We start from the raw sequence: 19,122 nt of genomic DNA, 5'->3' as shown, positions 1-19,122 counted from the left end.
TGCTGCTGGTTGTTCTCTGCGCACCTTTGTTCTGAGGTGCTAGATTTTTATGGCCTAAAGTTCATGAATAGGAATGACCAGGAATTCGACTCCTGGCCCAATGGCTGGCCATCCATTTGGCGGGCTTTCGGAAGGGGGTCTGTATCAGTCCTTTTGGGATTTATGGCCCGACTGATTCTCCCTTTACTGATGATTTTCATTAAGCTGTTATAACTTTTGATACATCCACTTTTATGGTAATCACTGACCAGATTTGGAATCAGGGGTGATTAACAATCAGTTTGATACCAAACATGCCATACCAGCTTCACAGGTACATACCTCATACCATCTGCATTAATTGATTAAACAATTAATTATTGTATCTATGTGACTGATTCACATCAGTATAGGATACAGGGGTTTTGGGTTGCACGTCAACAGATGTTACACTTTGTGCGGATATTACATCAAATATTCCTATTACAAACAGCACATCTTATCCATAGATAGGCGTGGCCGTTAGTTTGTGGTAATATCAATATAAGTTGCACATCTGGAAACAACATATTTTGTTTGGTGTGGCTTGTGCCAATTCATCTTCTCCAGAATGGATAAGATACACCTTAATTCAGTTCTTTTAACATAGCATGGTAGAAACAAAGAAACTTGGTGACTGTCCACCAAGATCAGATAAGGACCACAAAGGAATGTTGGAAGAGAAGGGGGGGGGTTTAACAAAGACAAACTCTCTACAAGTTAGGACACATTGGTTACACTCACTTTCCAGATTCTTTTGGTATACCATGAGAACATATATACAATGGTAGCTATACCTATCTATTTATTTAAATTTATATGTGTTCAAGTGCAAAGGGGTAAAATAGGTGATACTCCGTGAACATGGTTATAAGGGTGGCACACAGAACACTAAGATTGTCTAAGGACACATACAAACATAACCTATCTGTATATTGAGACTAGTAGTTGTGTGTAAATCAATATACAGGGTATATAAAAGCCAAACTTAAATGAAACTTCCTTTAGGGTGTTTTTCTGTTGGGTGAGTGATATGTAAGGCAGAATGTATGGGGAGGGGGTTGTGTGCCAAGTCGAGGGACCCCTGTCAATTAGGTCCACTCTGCTTGTCTGTAGGTCCCTAAATCTTTGGGCAATAAAAGTTGGAGTGCTGGGCTCCCTTGTTATCTGTGTGTGTGTGTTTATGTGTGTAACCCCCCTTTGGTGTCTCTCGTACCAGGCTCGGCCTTGTCTCAGGCCAGCTGGAATTTAGGCCCTGTGATATGTGCATGTGTGATCCTACACCTCCATCACCTGATGATGGCTTTACAACAACAACAACAAATTTATTTTTGTATAGCGCATTATCACAACATTACATTGTCCCAAAGCGCTTTACAGCATCCCCACCCAAAGCCCCCAGTGAGTAAGCCATAGGCGACAGTGGCAAGGAAAAACTCCCTAGAAGGAAGAAACCTTGGGAGGGACCAGACTCAAAGGGGGAGCCCATCCTCCAGGGGCCGGCAGGGAGAGTCAATACAGTTTAGTCTGAAACACAAACGGGGAGCAGGGGGGAGATGACAAGCCGGTGCCAACACTTCCTCCAATCGCCAGGCAGCCAGAAGGCAGGGCTGGATGCACGGTCGTCATTGGCAGTGGCGACGTCACATGTTGCAGGGTGTGCTGGACATCTTGATAGATTGAAGGCTCCAGGTAGCACCACCCAGGAGAAGGTGGTGGAAATAAATGCAATTAGTCAAAGTAAGGGAGACTATAGGCAGTGCTAAAAGTTAGATGAGTGCAATATGAAGTGCAATGCTCCGGCAGATATGGCTATGGCAGCATAAGTAGGAGGGAGAGGCAGGTGGGAATGCAGGCATGGGGAGTCCCTGAAATGTCAGCACTCCAATCCCACAAGCAATTGTGAAGCTAGAGTGACAGCACTGTCAATTCAGTTTATCCAAAGCCAATGGCACCGATCCCCACCCAGCTCTACACCTCACACTATAGGTTTAACTGGGAGTGAGAAGCTAGCTAGAGCTAGAACTAGTGTCCCTATAAGCTAAACTAAATAGGTGTGTTTTTAGTCTAGACTTGAATATTGAAAGTGAGCCTGAAACCCGCACATCCGGTGGAAGACCGTTCCACAGCTGAGGAGCTCTATAGGAGAAAGCTCTGCAGCCTGCCGTAGATCTTTCTACCCTAGGTACTAACAGATATCCCGCACCTTGAGATCGAAGCAAGCGTGGGGGATTGTATGTGGTCAGCAGATTATTAAGGTAGTCTGGTGCAAGGCCATTCAGTGCTTTATAGGTTAGCAGCAGTATTTTATAGTCAATCCGAGACTTAACTGGTAACCAATGAAGGGAGGATAAGACTGGTGTGATGTGATCAAATTTTTTAGTGTTTGTGAGAACTCTGGCTGCCGCATTTTGTACCAGCTGAAGTTTATTTAAGGAACCAGACGGGCAACCAGAAAGGAGGGCATTACAGTAGTCTAGTCTGGTAGTTACGAAGGCATGTATTAATTTTTCTGCATCACGAAGTGAGAGCATCTTACGAAGCTTGGCTATGTTTCGTAGATGATAAAACGCAGTTCTAGTAATACTTCTTATGTGAGCATCAAAACATAGATCTGAATCTACTAGAAGACCAAGATTTCTAACCACTGTGTTAGGTTGTGTAGGAAGGCCACTAATGCTGAGGTGGTGAAACTTTTTTCTTGCAGCCTTGGGACCAATCACCAGTACTTCTGTTTTTTCTGTGTTTAACATTAGAACATTTTTTGCCATCCAGCACCGAATATCTAACAGACAATCTTCTAACCGAGATAGGAGTGATGTATCATCAGGGTTAACAGATATATATAACTGTGTATCATCTGCATAACAATGAAACCCAACACCATGTTTTCTAATAATGTTACCAAGCGGTAGCATGTATAGTGTAAACAGTAGTGGGCCCAGTACTGATCCCTGTGGGACACCGTATGTGACTTTGGTGGCCTTGGATGATTCGTTGTTCACATGTGCATACTGATAGCGATCAGTTAAATATGAGCGGAACCAAGAGAGTGCTGTCCCTGTAATGCCAACTACACCTTCTAACCGGTCCAAGAGGATATTATGGTCCACAGTATCAAATGCTGCAGTTAAATCCAGTAATACCAACAGCGATATCAAGCCACGGTCAGAAGCCATAAGTAAATCATTCATTACTTTGACTAGAGCAGTTTCTGTGCTATGGTTTGGTCTAAAGCCAGACTGATATAATTCATTATTATTATTTTTTTGTAGGAAAGTAGACAACTGACGAACTACAACCTTTTCCATGATCTTTGAAATGAAAGGAAGATTTGAGATTGGTCTATAGTTTCCTAAAACACTAGGGTCAAGATTTGGTTTCTTTAGAACGGGTCTAATAACAGCCAATTTAAAAGGTTTAGGAACATATCCAAGCTTAAGAGAAGAGTTTAACACATTTAACAGGGTATTGCTAATCTGTGGTGCGATTTCCTTGAAAAATTTTGTAGGAATTGGGTCTATGAGGCTTGTAGAGGATTTACAGGAGGAAATTAAGCTCAGGAGTTCTGGGTGTTTTATAGGAATGAAAGATTCAAAAGTCTCATTATTGATAGGCATAAGACTAGCAGGAGTCTGGCAGTCATAGGTAGCTAAGGATGTGCACTGGATGGTCTGTCTAATCTTAGTTATTTTACCATTAAAGAATGTAATAAAGTCATTACTCTTAAGAGATTGTGGGACTTGCGAGTTTAATGGAGAATTCTGTGTTAACCTAGCCACGGATTCAAATAGGAATTTTGAATTGTTTTTGTTCCCGTCTATTAATCTGGAGAGATACACAGACCTAGCAGTCACTAGTGCTTGTCTGTATTTAGACAGGCTCTCTTTCCATGCAGATTTGAAAACTTCTAGTTTAGTTGAGCGCCATTTGCGCTCTAGCTTGCGTGATGCCTGTTTGAGTTCACGTGTATGATCAGAGTACCAGGGGGCAGGTTTCTTATCTCTATGCTTTATTTTCTTAAGTGGAGCTACAAGATCTAGTGTGCTACGAAGGGATTTATCCATGTTTGCAGTCGCCTGTTCAAGTTCATTTATACACGATGCTTCAGATGTAAGGCTGAAGGACTGTGGAAGTTGTTTCATAAATGTTGTTGTAGTTAGTGAGGCAATGGAACGTCTGATTCTGTACTTTGGAGCTGCGGTCAACGGGAGGCTATACTGGATTTCAAATGTTAACAAGTAATGATCAGAGAGAAGGGGACTCTGAGGCATAATAGATACATGTTCCACCAAGATGCCATGACTAATAATCAAATCAAGGGTATGGTTACAGGCATGAGTAGGCCCGACTACATTCTGACATACACCTAGAGAGTCAAGAATAGCTGTAAACGCTATTTTTAAAGGATCACTATCTTTCTCCATATGAATGTTAAAATCACCCACAATAACAGCTTTGTCAGTACTGACCACCAGGTTAGTTAAAAAATCAGCGAACTCCTTAAGAAAATTACTGTACGGCCCAGGTGGTCTATAAACAATAACAATGGTGATTTGGGGTGAAGAGCAAGAAAGAGATGAGCCAGCAAGACTAAGAACAAGAGTTTCAAATGTGCTGAAACTAAGACCACATTTCTCAGTCACTCCTAGGCTGGATTGAAAAATTGCAGCAACACCACCACCTTTGCGATTTGGTCGAGGGTTATGCTTGTAACTGTATTCAGCTGGAGTAGATTCATTCAGTGCCATGAATTCATTTGGTTTAAGCCAGGTCTCCGTGAGGCATATGGCACCAAGACTAAAATCAGTAATTATTTCATTTATTAATAGTGCCTTAGGAGCCAGTGATCTTACATTCATAAGTCCAAGTTTAAGTTTAAGCCCTGCATCACAGCTGTTTTCTAGTAACGGATTCATTGTAATTTTTATTAAGTTATTATGGCACACACTACGGTGGAATCGGCTTCCATGATTAAAAACGCGGGGAACAGACACAGTCTCAATAAAATGAACCCTAGGTGACGACTCTAGGCGACTAGCAGGCGGTCGGTTATGCCGGTTTGCCTGCCGCCTGGGCTTGGCTCTAGTTAGTCAGCGATTTGTCTGGAGACTATGAGCTATGCTTTTAGACAAGAGGTCAGCACCAGCCCGCGAGGGGTGAATACCGTCCCTCTTCAAAAGCCCAGGCCTACCCCAAAACATCCGCCAGTTGTCAATATAACCCACACCATTTATCGGGCACCATTCCGACAGCCAGCGATGTAGCGACGATAATCTGCTGTACATTTCATCGCCACGTCTAGCAGGGATAGGGCCAGAGCACGTTACTGACACACACATCTTCTTCGCAAGGTTGCACACCTCTATAAAATTTGATTTCGTGATCTCCGATTGCCTCAATCGGACATCATTAGTGCCGACGTGGATAATAATGTTAGAGTATTTACGTTTACTTTTAGCCAGCACTTTTAAGTTTGCCGAGATGTCGGTCGCTCTGGCACCAGGGAGACAATTAACTATGGTCGCTGGAGTCGCTACTCTCACGTTTCTTAGAATAGAGTCGCCTATTACTAGAGCACTTTCAACAGGTGTCTCAGCGGGAGTTTCACTGAGTGGGGAGAACCTGTTGGAAACGCGAATGGGCGAATGGTGCCGGTGTGAATTTTGGTTGGATTTACGACTATGCCGCCGGGTCGTCACCCACTCGCCTTGCTGCGTAGGCTCTGCTGCCGGAGCGGGGGGAGACTGAATACCTATGGCGGACATATCCGGAGCCGCTAACACTGAATCAATAAAACTCTCCGTTTCCTGAATGTCCCGTAACGTCCGGATACGTCCCTCTAAAACTACAATCTTCTCCGTCAGCCTAGCGACTAACTGACACTTCTCACAGGTAAACGTACCGCTAATAACCGGAGAAGAATAACTAAACATATTGCACTCAGAACACGGAACAGGAGACATGATGTTGTACTTACGTGAAACGGTAAGTTCTAAAGCTGGAAGTACCTTTTTGATTGAATGGAGATCGTGGGTCGGTGCTTGCGAAGGTGATTAATCCGTAGGGGTTTGGAGAATTATCAGACGACTATTAAGCTTGTAAGGATTTTTATTTTTTCCGATGACTTAATTCTAATTATTATTTAGGTGATATCTGTAGTTTTAAAGTTCGCGCGTAGCAACCAGTTTCGCTCACGCAGGAAACAGCGGAAAAAAAAATCTTGCCAAGGGCGTACCTCTTGGTGTCCCTGATGCCCACACTTCACCACAGCTCGTGGTCCCTCAGGCACAAAGGGGGGTCATGCTACTGTACGCCGACAACGCACACTGTGCAGGACACCGCAATGCCAAAACAACCAACAAGGCACTCAAGATGAAGCCAGCAGCTTGGAATAAACCACATTCCAACCAAAAGAAAGACATCTTTTCAGTCTGAAATCTCATCAAACTCCCAACAAGAAAGACCAAAGAGAAAGGGGAGGAAAGATGGTCACAGATACGGTAGACTAAGGTGGTGGACTTGACTACTGATATCTGGGTGACCTTGATGTTTTTGTTTAATTGTTTGTTTGTTTTGACAACTGTTCATTTTATTTGGTTGTTGTTTTTGGCAAGGACCTGGGGTGGCTCACGCGTGCCCGGGAAATTACTGAAGAGGATCCGGTTTTGCAATTTTCTTTGTCCTGTTTGTTTCTTTGCAATTGTTCTCTGGCCGAGAATTGTTGCCCACTATTTCTTTCTCCTGTTTCCTTTTGCACTGGTGTGCACAACATTCAGAGTCTCGACTCACTACCTCACTCCTAATCTGGTCTTTTATTTTCTACCCCCTACCACTAGGATGTTGCTGCCTCCGCTACTAGCGTTACTCTGGCTAGGAGGCTGAGGCTCCAGTCTGACACGGCGTTCCCTGGGCCTCCGCCTGGCACCGTCTTCCGGGGACAGTGCGGTCTCGTGATTACCAACTGTTGTACCCACACTGAGAGAGTATTCCTCAGACGACGTCAACCGAGCCCATTACCTGCACGAGAGACCCCAAACTAGTGGGACAGGTGTCCAATGGACCCAGGATACCCTGCATCATGCTGCCGCTGACACTACCCACAGGTTGGAGCAGTAACCCAACGACCGTGACCCAAGCTGAGTCCAATCGACGGCCCAAGAGGCTCCTGAGCACCCTGCTGGGAGCTGCAGCAGCCGTTGGCACCCTGTTCGACATAGGATCCACCACTCCTCGCGGTCTCAGAAGCCAGGCGACAGCCCCTGCGCCTCCTCCCTGTCCATCCTGTCACTGTGCCACCCAGAGTGCCAAACAATGGGATGTCAACAATGCCTCGTCGAATTCCTGGTCATCCCTATTCATGAACTTTAGACCATAAAAATCTAGCACCTCAGAACAAATGGCGCAGAGAATAACGGCCAGCCCGAAGGAGAACATCAGCCGGGGCAAACAGATCATCAAGCGCAGAAAAGACCATCAGCCCGGGAGACGAGAAGCCCACAAGAAACCCTCCGGTGAAGGCCCAGCTGAACAGAGAACAGCACCCAAGACAAAGCTTCACCAGGAGAGAGAATCCAGAGGGGCTCCACTCCACTGCTCCAAACGCCGCGCCTTCCTGAGTGCCATCAACTCAGCAGCTCTGCCATCAACTGCCAAGACCCCCCCCCCCCACTCTTCAACCAAGTAAAGCAACTTCCTTTCATTGTAACAACTTAAGCTGTTCTGTTTAACCTGCTTTAAGACTTTAGGGTCGTGTTTCCACAAACTGTGCTTGCTTTGCAGAACAGTATTTCCCATTTAAAGTTACTCATTTAAATCTGGTCATTGCATTTTCATAATTACATCGTTTGTTTTATTCCGTTATTTCGTGTTTGTTGTTTGTGTTAGGTGTAATGTCTGTCTTATGTTAGTTATAGTGTTAGCTAGGAATAAATGCATGTCTTTTACACAACTTTAGTCTCCGTCATTGAGTGTCTCACAATAAAGTCCCTGCCTCTGTGCGATCTTGCTACACGCTCTGAACCTCAAACTCGCCTGAAACATCGCGAGACTCTCTCTCATCGGCCGTGAGGGGAGCTTCAATACCAATCGTTTACATTACCTGGTGATGCAGCTTGCTGGACAAGCCTTCTAACCCAGGTTACTAAGCGATACTGGTAATTAGTGAATCCCATTTAAATCTCACATTAACAGACTCACGGGGATACCGCAATCAATTCAATTTTCAATTCAATTTTATTTATATAGCGCATTATCACAACATTACATTGTCTCAATGCGCTTTACATTTCTGCCTCGTAAGGACCCCCCATTGAGTAAGCCAAAGGCAATCGAGTTTGGAGGAGCCGACCATTCGGCATAACAATTGATTAATAATCAGCATTAAATAATAATTAAACTTTAATTAATTTCAAACATATTGGTGGAGATATTAAAAATTGCTTGAGCTAATAATTCCTACAGCTGAATCTGTCTGAAAACTCAAACTCTAGCACTGTTAAAGAAATCATAAGTGCTGAAAAGGCAAAACAGGTAAATGTGGATATATCTGCTTTCATGGATACTGTTTACTTGTGATGTGTCACCATGCCATTCCCTCATATTTTTTTCCTGTTTAATAACTAGATTGTTCAAAATGCCCTGAAAGGAATTACCTGGTGGTGTGGATGTTCTTGAAGAATATGAATTAACCAAAACACTTAAGCACAGCACAAGACGACAGCTTGTTAATGTTCTTGTTAGCCATATGACAGAGGTTCATGGGTAAGATATGAGTGTAAATGATCATTAAACCCCCAAGCACAGAAGTGGGACGTCATCTTTACCTCCAGCGATAGAGGGCAGTGTTGCCATAGATGGCTTATAAAAGTTTACAAGGAAGTGCAGTGGTGTTGTTTGTGAATGTTCGCGCACTTTATACGTACTTTCACGTTATAAGCCTCTGGCTGGTGTGCGAAAGGAGCATATATATATATTAACTTGCAAGTTTTAAGGCTTTCTCCTACCTCTCAGCTCCAGGCTGATAAAGGGCACAAGGTACGGTTTTTGGCAGTTATATTGTGTGGTAAATTTGATTGTTTAAACATATTGCCTTATCCGCACTGTAGTTTTACCTTATAAGTTATATCGTTTACAGTAGTTCAGGGTTTATTCGATCATTGGTATATTTTATGTTTATTAATTGCACTCTAAACGGAGGTTGTTAAGATTGTAATTAAAATCATACAGGTAGCACCTAAGGAGAGGTTGTCAATGTTTAAAATATATTACCTATTAGAGGTCGACCGATATTGAATTTTACCGATACCGATAGCTAGGTTGGTCCGTACTTGCCGATAACCGATTAATTAACCGATAGTTTTTAAAATGGATACTGGATTTAAAAAAAAAAAACTAAATTAAAACACAACACTACATGTAAAATAGTACTAAACTTTATTACAAAAACCAAACAAAAAAACAGTACTGAATCATGAAAATGTGCTATATGAAATAAATATGAATATATTAATAAATATTGAGGTAAATTAAAGACATGCTTTCAAACGGAAAGAAAAAGTAACACTCCAAATAAAAAAAAAAAGTTACATACAAAATGAATTATAATAATAATTATATAATATTATAATCATATATAATATTAATTATATAAATGTATATTATATGTGTAGTCTCCCACTATATTTGCTTCTATTTTGAAAACTTTTTTCTCTCTCCATAGGTAGAGGTTGACCAAACTGTTTGTGTAATCTGTTAACAACGCTCATTATTGTCACGCTCGGAGACGGCGAGCAGGGAAGCAGGCGAATGGCAGCCAGAACTTCGGGTATACGTGGGTTTATTGCACGACAGACGGACAATACTCGACAATACACAAAATCCTGCAGCAGACCGAGCCGAACATGCTCGGTCTGCTGCTTTGTGCTTTCACGAAGATCTGTTGTGAAGGGTGATCGAGCGAGCTGGGAAGCAAGCGAGCAAAGCCGAGTATGCAAGCAAACGGGGTTTTATTCGGGAAGACAGGACCGGGGAAAGCACATCTACAAACATTAATGACGGATCTGGGGAAGACTGACTCAGACGCGGACTAAATACAGAAGACAAGCCGACATAACAAGGAACAGCTGGGCACGATCGGGAAAGCACACGTGGATAATGAGGGGGCGTGGCACACATCGGGAGCGGAAGGAGCAGGGCGTGACAATTATATACCCGTCTTTTTAGGCAAGAACCAGATAATGAGTTTCACGTCATGAAATGGTTTTAATACGAAGGGAGCTGTATTACGTGATAACAAATTTAATAAAAACATCGTAAGTTAGGCCTATAATAGTAATGATTTCATTTCAAGCAACAAATATATTATATAGAGAAGGTAAGCAAAGTATCAACAGAGCTTTTTGAAACTCCGAATCAGTAAAACACTGCGTCGCAAAAAGATTCACTGTTTCGAAGCGCTCCAGTCGGATCCCCCCATCCCCCCGGCAAATCGCACCCTGTGCCTGAAGATAAAAAGAACTGAAATCGAACGCATTCCTGATGGTAACAATCATGACATTAAACATTTGGGTCGGACTTGCGTGTATTTTTGCCACATTATTTTAACCGCTTGATGTACTGCTAATGTTAGCGTCCTCTCAGCCTTGTCGACAAACATACTGCTGTTCTTTCTCCAATGCAGAATCTAATCAACAAATGAATTACTTTATATTGAGATGAAAACATGTACTGTAGTGTACTGTATACATACCTTTTCGCTGTCTGTGTTTTAAACGTGCATTTGAAGTGTCAGCGTTGTCCGTGCACCGCGCTCTCTCCAGGCAGCTTGCGCTCTCCTTGCAACTAACAGTATCACGTGTCAAAACAAAAGCATGTGCTTTACAGCGATTTTCGTCTATAGAGGCGGCACTTGCCATAGATATATATGTTGGCTCTCGCACTGTATAAGGACAACGGACCGTTCTCAGCTGCTTCAGCTCTGACGCAACCCGGAAAAACTATCGGCGTGGATTTTTGCCGATAACCGATAGTTCCGGGAATCAACTATCGGTGCCGATTAATCGGCAAAACCGATACATCGGTCGATCTCTATTACCTATATACAGATCTGGCCATTCAAATTGCGCGCCGGAAGGAAAGTGATCTCGCGTGACACCGCAGTATTTCCCGTGAACACAGAAAATGCATTGACACAGGAAAGACATGATCAGTAGGGGGCAGTCATGTAACGCACTGAACTGAAGCGGCAGCGAACATCACCGCGAGCTGCCTGAGGACACAGTTGTTCAAACAATTGTGATGTTGCATTCTCTTCTAATATGTTTTATTTTTTAATCTAATATCATGTCTTGTGTATCGTATTTATTTCCATATAAAAGCAACAGAACTGAAACTATATCTTGTTTATCAGCAACACAGCACGTGAGCGTGAATAACGCGATATCCGCATTTGATCTCGTAGGTATCTGTTCCGCTTCCAGAGCTCTGTTCCACTTTTTTAACTTGACATAGCAACCTGTTCATTATCAAAAATCGAATATAGTTAAAGGGACTCAAAGTCAAACGGTTGCACTGCTCAATTTAAATAGTCCATACAGTCTGTGCTTTAAGCTTGGAAGTGAAGATGGTGGCGCAGGGGGTAGTGCTATCATTTGGTAACTGGAAGGTTGCAGGTTCGAGCCCTGGTTCCTTCTGTCGGATTTAAGGTGCTCACTGTGATTAGGCCTGTAAGTAGTATTTTTAACCAGCAGTAATTTAAAATAATACATTTGGCTATGCTGAATATATTTATTTACATCTGCATATTTATGCTGGGTTCATTCTCGAAAGAGCGGTGACTGACAGTGATATCGAAGCAATTGACGGGACAAAAATATTTTCCCCGTTAGTTCAATTTTGTATGTATTGGCAAAGTGATTATATTTAGTCTAATTTAGTTTAGTTTTTTTAGTTAATTTAGAAAAACGTTTTGAGCATTTTTTGAGCACCGTTTTCTCAATTACTTTTTCTTAGATTTTTGTTTTACTATGCCACTCAAACGCACATAATGCTATGCCTTTATTCTCAAAATAGACTATTAGGATCTCATATTGCTACAACTTTGTACACAACAATACGGCAACAACTTTACAACGGGACACGTTTTTTAAATTATTTTTATCATTATTATTTTATGTTTTTGATAACGGCAGATTCTCAACAACAACAATGCCAAAAAAACTTATTCATTCAAGTGATCAGAAATGTACAGTATATTTTCATTTTATAGTTTTGCCAATGCTTAGACATTTTTAAACAACTTTAGACATTGTTACATTCCAGTATGTCCTCTCTGGCTGCCTGCTGTGAAACAACAGACATAACAAATACTGCCCAAATAGCCATCTTTGAGCGCGGAATCACTGCTGAGTTTGAAACGACCGAGGCATTGCTGTCTTTGCAAGCCATACTTGCCATACCAAAGGTGATGATTTGTTTGAGCAAGTTGTTTTGGCAATGAACAAATTTGAATTACTGTACCATTTGACAAGTTAAGTGGCCTTGCCACCGATTGAGCTTCAGTCATGCTTGGCCAGCAAAAGGGACTAACTGCATTGTTTAACTCTTGGGGGTCCAGTGCATCGTCGTCGAGTTTTCGCGTCTATTTCAGTTTATATCTCGCTGAAATCTTACATCTGTACAATCATGAAAAAAACGCTGGCTAAATCCGTAATCTGTCTTCTTTTCAAAACGTCCATTGTCGGAAGTATTACAGTTTTTAAAATTGGGTTAAATCGGCATCGGGGGCGTGTAGTACCGCTCTCACCCGAAGATCGCTATTCACATTCTAAATAGCCGCATTAGCGCGTATTCAGATAGTATTCGCATGGTAATTTGATTAACAGCGCAGCGGTGAAACGCGATCCAGATACGTCCCCATCAGCGCCATAAAAGGGGGGTAGGGACCAGTGGCGGCTACTGGTCTGTCAAATAGGGGAAGCTCATTTTCGGCCTACATCACAAAATTGTCTATTTATTTAAAAGTAAATTCTGCCCTACGTTCCTTTTCAAGAAAATGGTCTGTGACCCTGTCGTACCAACTAGGCGTCTTTTCCAGTGACTTGACCAGTGTCCTCTCAATGGCCAGCAGTACATTTTATTTGTCACAGCACTTCCAGTCAGCCAGCTAACTTTGTCATACCAGGAGAGCTGAAAAGACCTGTTATTTTTCCCTATCTTTTGCACTAAATCAATCTTAGGTGTTGATCTGCCCTGCTGTTTAATTCTAAGTTTTTCCTCGTAAGGAACACTTTCAAATGGCTTCGCCAAAATCAGGTCGACAATATTAGCACTGTCTGCCATCGTGTGCAGTTCCACCCACGACGCTAGCCTAGCCTAAGCCTACTATATGAATGAATGAATGAACGATCTAAAAAAAATATTAAACTCTGTAAAAGTGAAACAAGGAATGTGGTGTATAATTGTGTGAAATGTATGATGAAAATCAAGCAATTTCGCCAAGCAAATATAAAGAAATAGGTTGCAGCAGTTTTTATTTCGACTGAACTTGAGAAATCCGCGATGGGACTGAGCGCGAATAGCTTCAGCGATTCCTTATAGTACAAAATCGCTGTCAGTCAAAAGGAGATGCAATCTTTCGACAGACCCTCCAATCATCACGCAGAAGCTCGGAGTCCAGGCCAGCCCACTCCTCATTTGCTCCTCATTCACCCCCAGAGACGCTGAGCGTCCATGGGCGGGACATAATCGCAGCGTTTATCCAATGACCGTCTAGTTTCAAAGCACTGAAAAAAAACGTTCAAAGCAGCCGCATTGAAGTCAATGGACGCTGGGCTTCAACGGGGAAATGCACTGTGACGCTACGGGAATGTATGAGAAGAAAATCAAGTCAGCCGACCTGCTATATCTAACTGATTCTGAACGAACTCGTCTTTGAGATGAACGTTTTCTAACGCATTTTTAGTCAATAAAATGTTAATACAATAGTACATAATTTGACCATTAATTTTGTGACATTATAGGGGAAGCTGAGCTTCCCTTGCAGTCTTAAAGAAATCTCCACTGGTAGGGACGTGGCCAGGTGACAATGGCTCATTCATACACATGAAAGTTGCTACATATTCAATGAAAGGAGCCAGAAATAGTTACGAGTTAGCTTTTTCTTATTTATTTATCCAAATGAATGTTGTGTCGCAGCGCTGGGCTCAGAGTTTGGGGGAACCACCCCTTAAGACACCAATTACGCCACCCTGGGAATTGCGCCCAGGGAAATAGTTCCTAGGCTAAGTAAAACTCCAAAAAGGCACTCAGGTCCGTTATACAAGGCAGCAAGAGACGTGACTCCACTTACAGTCTTTTATTAACAATCACAATAAAACACCATCCACACGGCAAATTAAAACCTCTGGGCTGATCCACACAGGGTAAAAGGTTAAGCAGTCAGGCAGAAGATGGCAGCCTGGAACAAAAACACTACAACTCCCCAGTCAGCACAAGTACGTCGGCGCCACGTCGCTGATACGCCGTTCCATAATGCAGACTCTAAAAAACAGAACGGACACAACGGTCACTTACATTGACATTAACCATTTAATAAGGTCTAATCATAAACAGGTTATTCCTTTAGAATTTGATGGTTCAATTTTTACCTGCAGTCTGACAGAAAAGCAACTTTGGGCATTAAAATCAATGAAAACCATGGGAAATAACTATGTAACGTGCATGGGGAGGTTAAACCCATATTGTGTTCAAACAATAAGGATAAAAATCCCAAAAGGTCGATTTTTAATTTTGGTTAAACATTGGTTTTACTTACGAATAATCACATTGACGATTTTTGTATTTTTCATTGGTGTTTTATCCCCTCTGCCACACCAGTTAAGATACACAGCCAACTGGGGATCAAACACCTTCCCACAGATCATCCAGACTGTTTTCTTCAGTGTTTGTCCCCCAGCCAGTGACAGTTTGGATACCTGGAGGTGACAACAGATGTTCGGTCATACAAAATTTCACATACTTTTGGGTAGTGTATGTATGTGTATGTATATAAGTATATATTATATTTTAGTATCCATGTATTATCTATGTACAAGGTAGTTTTCTTAAACCATAATCATACCAGTTTGTTCTTAAATTCAACATTTTCCAACTGCATTTCAATGTTGTTCAGGTCCTCAGTGTCTTGCAGTGGAAATCTCTCATCCTCTGCACACTAAAAAAAATAATAGATTCTTATAGAAAGACCTGGGTAACAGTGTGCACAAAGATCAGTAAATCTAGTAAGCTACATCGCAAAGTATTTAAAAAATCTCTGTAATTGAGTTAATAGTAATTCACTCAAATGTTATTGATATGAAATATAAACTTATACACCTTGAAACTATTATTTATACTAGGAAAAAAAATAAACATTTCCAAAATCAATCTAAAATAATTTGATTAAAATAGATCATAAAGCAATTTGTACAGTGCACTTGCCGTTGTTAATGGTGCATTTCCAGGACTGTAACCCAACAAGGTAGGTATCTGGGTGACAATTTCAGTCATGTGTTGGACCTGGCTCTGCAACTCCCCCAACATCTGCAGGAGGATCCTCTCGGTCGCTGTAAGGACAATAGAGAATACAGCATTAAATATTTAGACATACATCGAGACAGATGTGGATGTAGATTTGTTTACAACTTACGTGTGCATTGACTCGGTACAAGCTGCTCCGTGGGTAGCTGAGTCCTCGAAGGACTATCTGTAAGAATAAGACAGTAAAAAATTATTCTAAAACCCTAAGTGATCATAATTACTATCTTGTATCGTATTCTGATTCTTTGTGATTGAGTGCAATACTGCACTCTCTAAGTTACCTCTCATTCACACAAATAGCAATTCCATAAAAACAAACAAACACGATTGTTCTGGAATCTTACTTTGTTCTCCTGACAGGTGCAGAGGGTGTGGGACAGCCGGAGAGGATGTTCTTTCTGTAGGCGTATAATTCAGTGTTTAATTCCTGTGCAAGCGCACACATGAAACAGATTACCATATCATTGCACGCATCTTACGTGCACATTTTCTACTGTGTTTATAAAAAAAAAAACTTATAAGTTATGCAGTTTATGTTACTAACTTTGTTCCCTGAATGTTTGCATGTTGGTGTATTCCAGTGATTCTCCCTCAGTCTCTGGGTGACTATTCAGTGTGTTGGATGGTCCCGGAGAAACTAGATCCGCTTTTGTTGAGGATAAAACAGAAACAAAACAGTGGTAAGCATTTGGATTATGTAACCGAGTAATTCAGTAAAATGATGTTCGTCTTTGTACCTTGGAAGTGGTGTGTGAGACAAGGTCGAGGTGGAGGTGTCGGTGGTGGTGGCAGGAACGATAATTTCCTCTTTCTGTTAAAAGTATTCCCGCTCTGAGAGTAAGCCGAGGGACGTTTCCTCAGTGGAGAACTGTCCAACAAGGCAAATTGCCTTTTAGGTCTGGAAGTACATCAACAAAATACAAAAAATTAGTTCTGCAAATTAACCCAATACATCAAAATTGTCATGTGTGACAAACTTCTTTATCCCCATCCTGGCAAATATCTCAATATTAGATGCCCCTTATTCATAAGTAAATGTTTTCAATATTTGAAAAACACACTGCTAAATTGAATTTTCAGTATGCACGTGTATTTTGAGAGTGATCTCACGCCATAGTAATACAACTCAAATTAATAGTAACATACAAACGCATCAAACAAAAGGTCGAGTATGGTAACCTTAGCATAGCCATATATATTAAAATGGTTAAAGTGCGATAAAAAGTTTGTAACAATAAATAATCAAAACACGATTGTTAACATTAATTTGTATCATCAAAAAGAAAAAAGATCATTCTGAAACTATTTATTTAAGAAAGAAATGATTTTCAGCCAACCTTTTCAACTAATCGTACGAGACGAAATAGACTTTTTTTCTGTTTCTCTTTTAAAGCTGGTTTAACAGGGAACAAAATATGTTTTAAAACACGATCCGTTTTCTTCCACACACACACACACACACACACACACACACACACACACACACACACACACACACACAAAATTAAGAACAATGGTAAAAACTTACCTCACTTATCGGCGACTGGGACAAAGGAAGACTCCGAGCGGGAAAAAACGAAGTCTCCGGCTACATACACCCACTGAGAGTTTCAGCCACTTACAGGCAGGAAGTCTACTGTGGGCCCGGAAATGACGCTCTCGGAACTCGGACATTCGGATTTGGTGATAACTTAAGGACACACATCAGATATCAGAGACACAGCAGCACATTGCCAAGTGTTCACTCACAGTGGGACATCTCTCAATAGATCCTCATGCACACATGCAAGTGCGCACTCTTATTTAAAATACAGTCATATAAACAGGATATCTTTAAACATAATTATCGATAATAAGAAACATTTAATGTCCAGTATATAAAATAGCTATGTAAATCATACCATGCCCTATATGACAAGTAATATTACTACATTAAATAATTTTATTACAGTAATATTACTACTTCCAGGGTCAAACAAACCCTTTTCTAAAAAAGATCCGACGTGATGCGTAGTTTTCCCTACCAAAAAGCGACCTTCGACTTAAAAGCGACGATCCGACGTTTAAGCGAGCAACGCTTTTCAACACCGCGACAATCCGACGTTTTCGCGAATAAAACGCGATGCTTCGTAATGGAACGCGATCTAATTGCGACCATCCGCCGTTTATGCGACGTATTAATAATAATAATAGATACTTTATTGATCCCCGTGGGGAAATTGTTTTTACGCCTCCCTCAACTTGCTCTTTGCAGAGTAAGTTGTCCGCGAAGGGCAGCCACCCGTAGCAGCAGCCTTGGGCCTTGCTCAAGGAGCCACAGACGTGCTAAGGCTGGGTTTGAACCGGCGACCTTGTGATTACAGGCACACAGGTTTAGCCCACTGAGCCACACGCTGCCGACGTACTTGTGCTGACAGGGTTCCAGGCACACATACCAGCGCCCTGCTGCTGCACACAATACAAAATGCCACCACAAAGTTCCCTTCCTCCCTAATGGCGTCCCAACCCAAGAACAGTCTTAAAACACACAGAAATAATAAAACCCCTCGCTCTATACAATTAATCCTGGCAGTGAAACAGTGAAAGACAATCCACCGATCCCCACATTCATAGTAGAGAGAAAGAGGCAAAGCAGCAGAATCCGTGTATCATTCGTTCATCCGTTTTTAATATGAAACCAAAACAAGAAAAACGGAAAACCACTCGTATTTATCAGTTTTTGTTTCCAAAACCAAAACGACAAAACGGATAATGGCTCGTTTTCCGATTTCCCATTTTGTTCTTTTGATCAGATTGATCAAAATTTAATTTAAAAATTTAAATTGATCAGAGCTGCTTCGAGACGCAGACGCTTAAGTCAGTCACTCTTGTTCTTTCTATTCGTATCACGAAGCTGTAAAAATATATTTAGTTTCTACCTATATATATTTGCAAAGTAGAAGGTTTCTGAGGGTGTTTTTTTAATGTGTATATGACAAAAACTTGCGGAGTTATTTAAATGGTCTCGCGAGAATTCTGTCAGATCCCGCGCTGGCGCCCCCTAGAGCTGGCCATGGTGTTTGGCTACAGAATGTTCTTCCTTGCGCCACCTGGTGGATATTATATGAAGCGCAACAACGTTTTAAAAAAATCTGAAAAAGCGCTTGCCGGATGCCGCGTGATCACGCGTGCCGAATTGCAGGATGCCGCGTGAAAATAGACGCATTTTTAATGGCCAGATCTGTACTTCGTTGTCGTTGTAAATGCTTTATATATGTTTAAAAATACATTATCAGTGTTGAAATCCATCCATCCATCCATTAACTTCCGCTTATCCGAGGTCGGGTCGCGGGGGCAGTAGCCTCAGCAGGGAATCCCAGACTTCCCTCTCCCCAGCCACTTCCTCCAGCTCCTCTGGGGGAATCCCGAGGCGTTCCCAGGCCAGCCGAGAGACATAGTCCCTCCAGCATGTCCTGGGTCTTCCCCGGGGCCTCCTCCCAGTGGGACATGCCCGGAACACCTCACCAGGGAGGCGTCCAGGAGGCA

General features: G+C 41.9%; 2 protein-coding genes across 3 annotated transcripts in view; one reads left to right on the top strand and one right to left on the bottom strand.

Moving 5' to 3' along the window:
* The window catches only part of LOC111835299 (uncharacterized), a 32,202-nt gene that overhangs the window by 1,911 nt on the left and 11,169 nt on the right, over positions 1-19,122 (top strand). Inside the window, exons 2-3 of the mRNA XM_072715167.1 lie at positions 8,666-8,781; positions 17,152-17,177. Coding sequence (XP_072571268.1) covers positions 8,666-8,781; positions 17,152-17,177 — 142 coding nt within the window. The remainder of the gene's footprint in view (positions 1-8,665; positions 8,782-17,151; positions 17,178-19,122) is intronic.
* On the bottom strand, positions 14,362-18,562 carry LOC140592351 (uncharacterized). Of its 2 annotated transcripts, XM_072715838.1 has the most exons (9): positions 17,126-18,562; positions 16,335-16,495; positions 16,142-16,243; positions 15,942-15,995; positions 15,707-15,763; positions 15,499-15,623; positions 15,140-15,232; positions 14,834-14,993; positions 14,362-14,559 (listed from the first exon to the last, which is right to left on the bottom strand). In XM_072715838.1, the coding sequence occupies exons 3-9, from the start codon at positions 16,161-16,163 to the stop codon at positions 14,450-14,452; spliced, it is 621 nt and encodes a 206-aa protein (XP_072571939.1). In that variant the 5' UTR covers positions 16,164-16,243; positions 16,335-16,495; positions 17,126-18,562; the 3' UTR covers positions 14,362-14,449. The 2 variants fall into 2 exon arrangements, with proteins under 2 accessions (XP_072571939.1, XP_072571940.1); XM_072715839.1 differs by lacking the exon at positions 15,707-15,763.

This window comes from Paramormyrops kingsleyae, chromosome 8 (assembly GCF_048594095.1).
Source record: "Paramormyrops kingsleyae isolate MSU_618 chromosome 8, PKINGS_0.4, whole genome shotgun sequence".
NCBI classification, from domain to species: domain Eukaryota; kingdom Metazoa; phylum Chordata; class Actinopteri; order Osteoglossiformes; family Mormyridae; genus Paramormyrops; species Paramormyrops kingsleyae.
The sequence above is the reverse complement of the archived record's forward strand: the minus strand, read 5'-3'. Positions and strand labels throughout refer to the sequence as shown.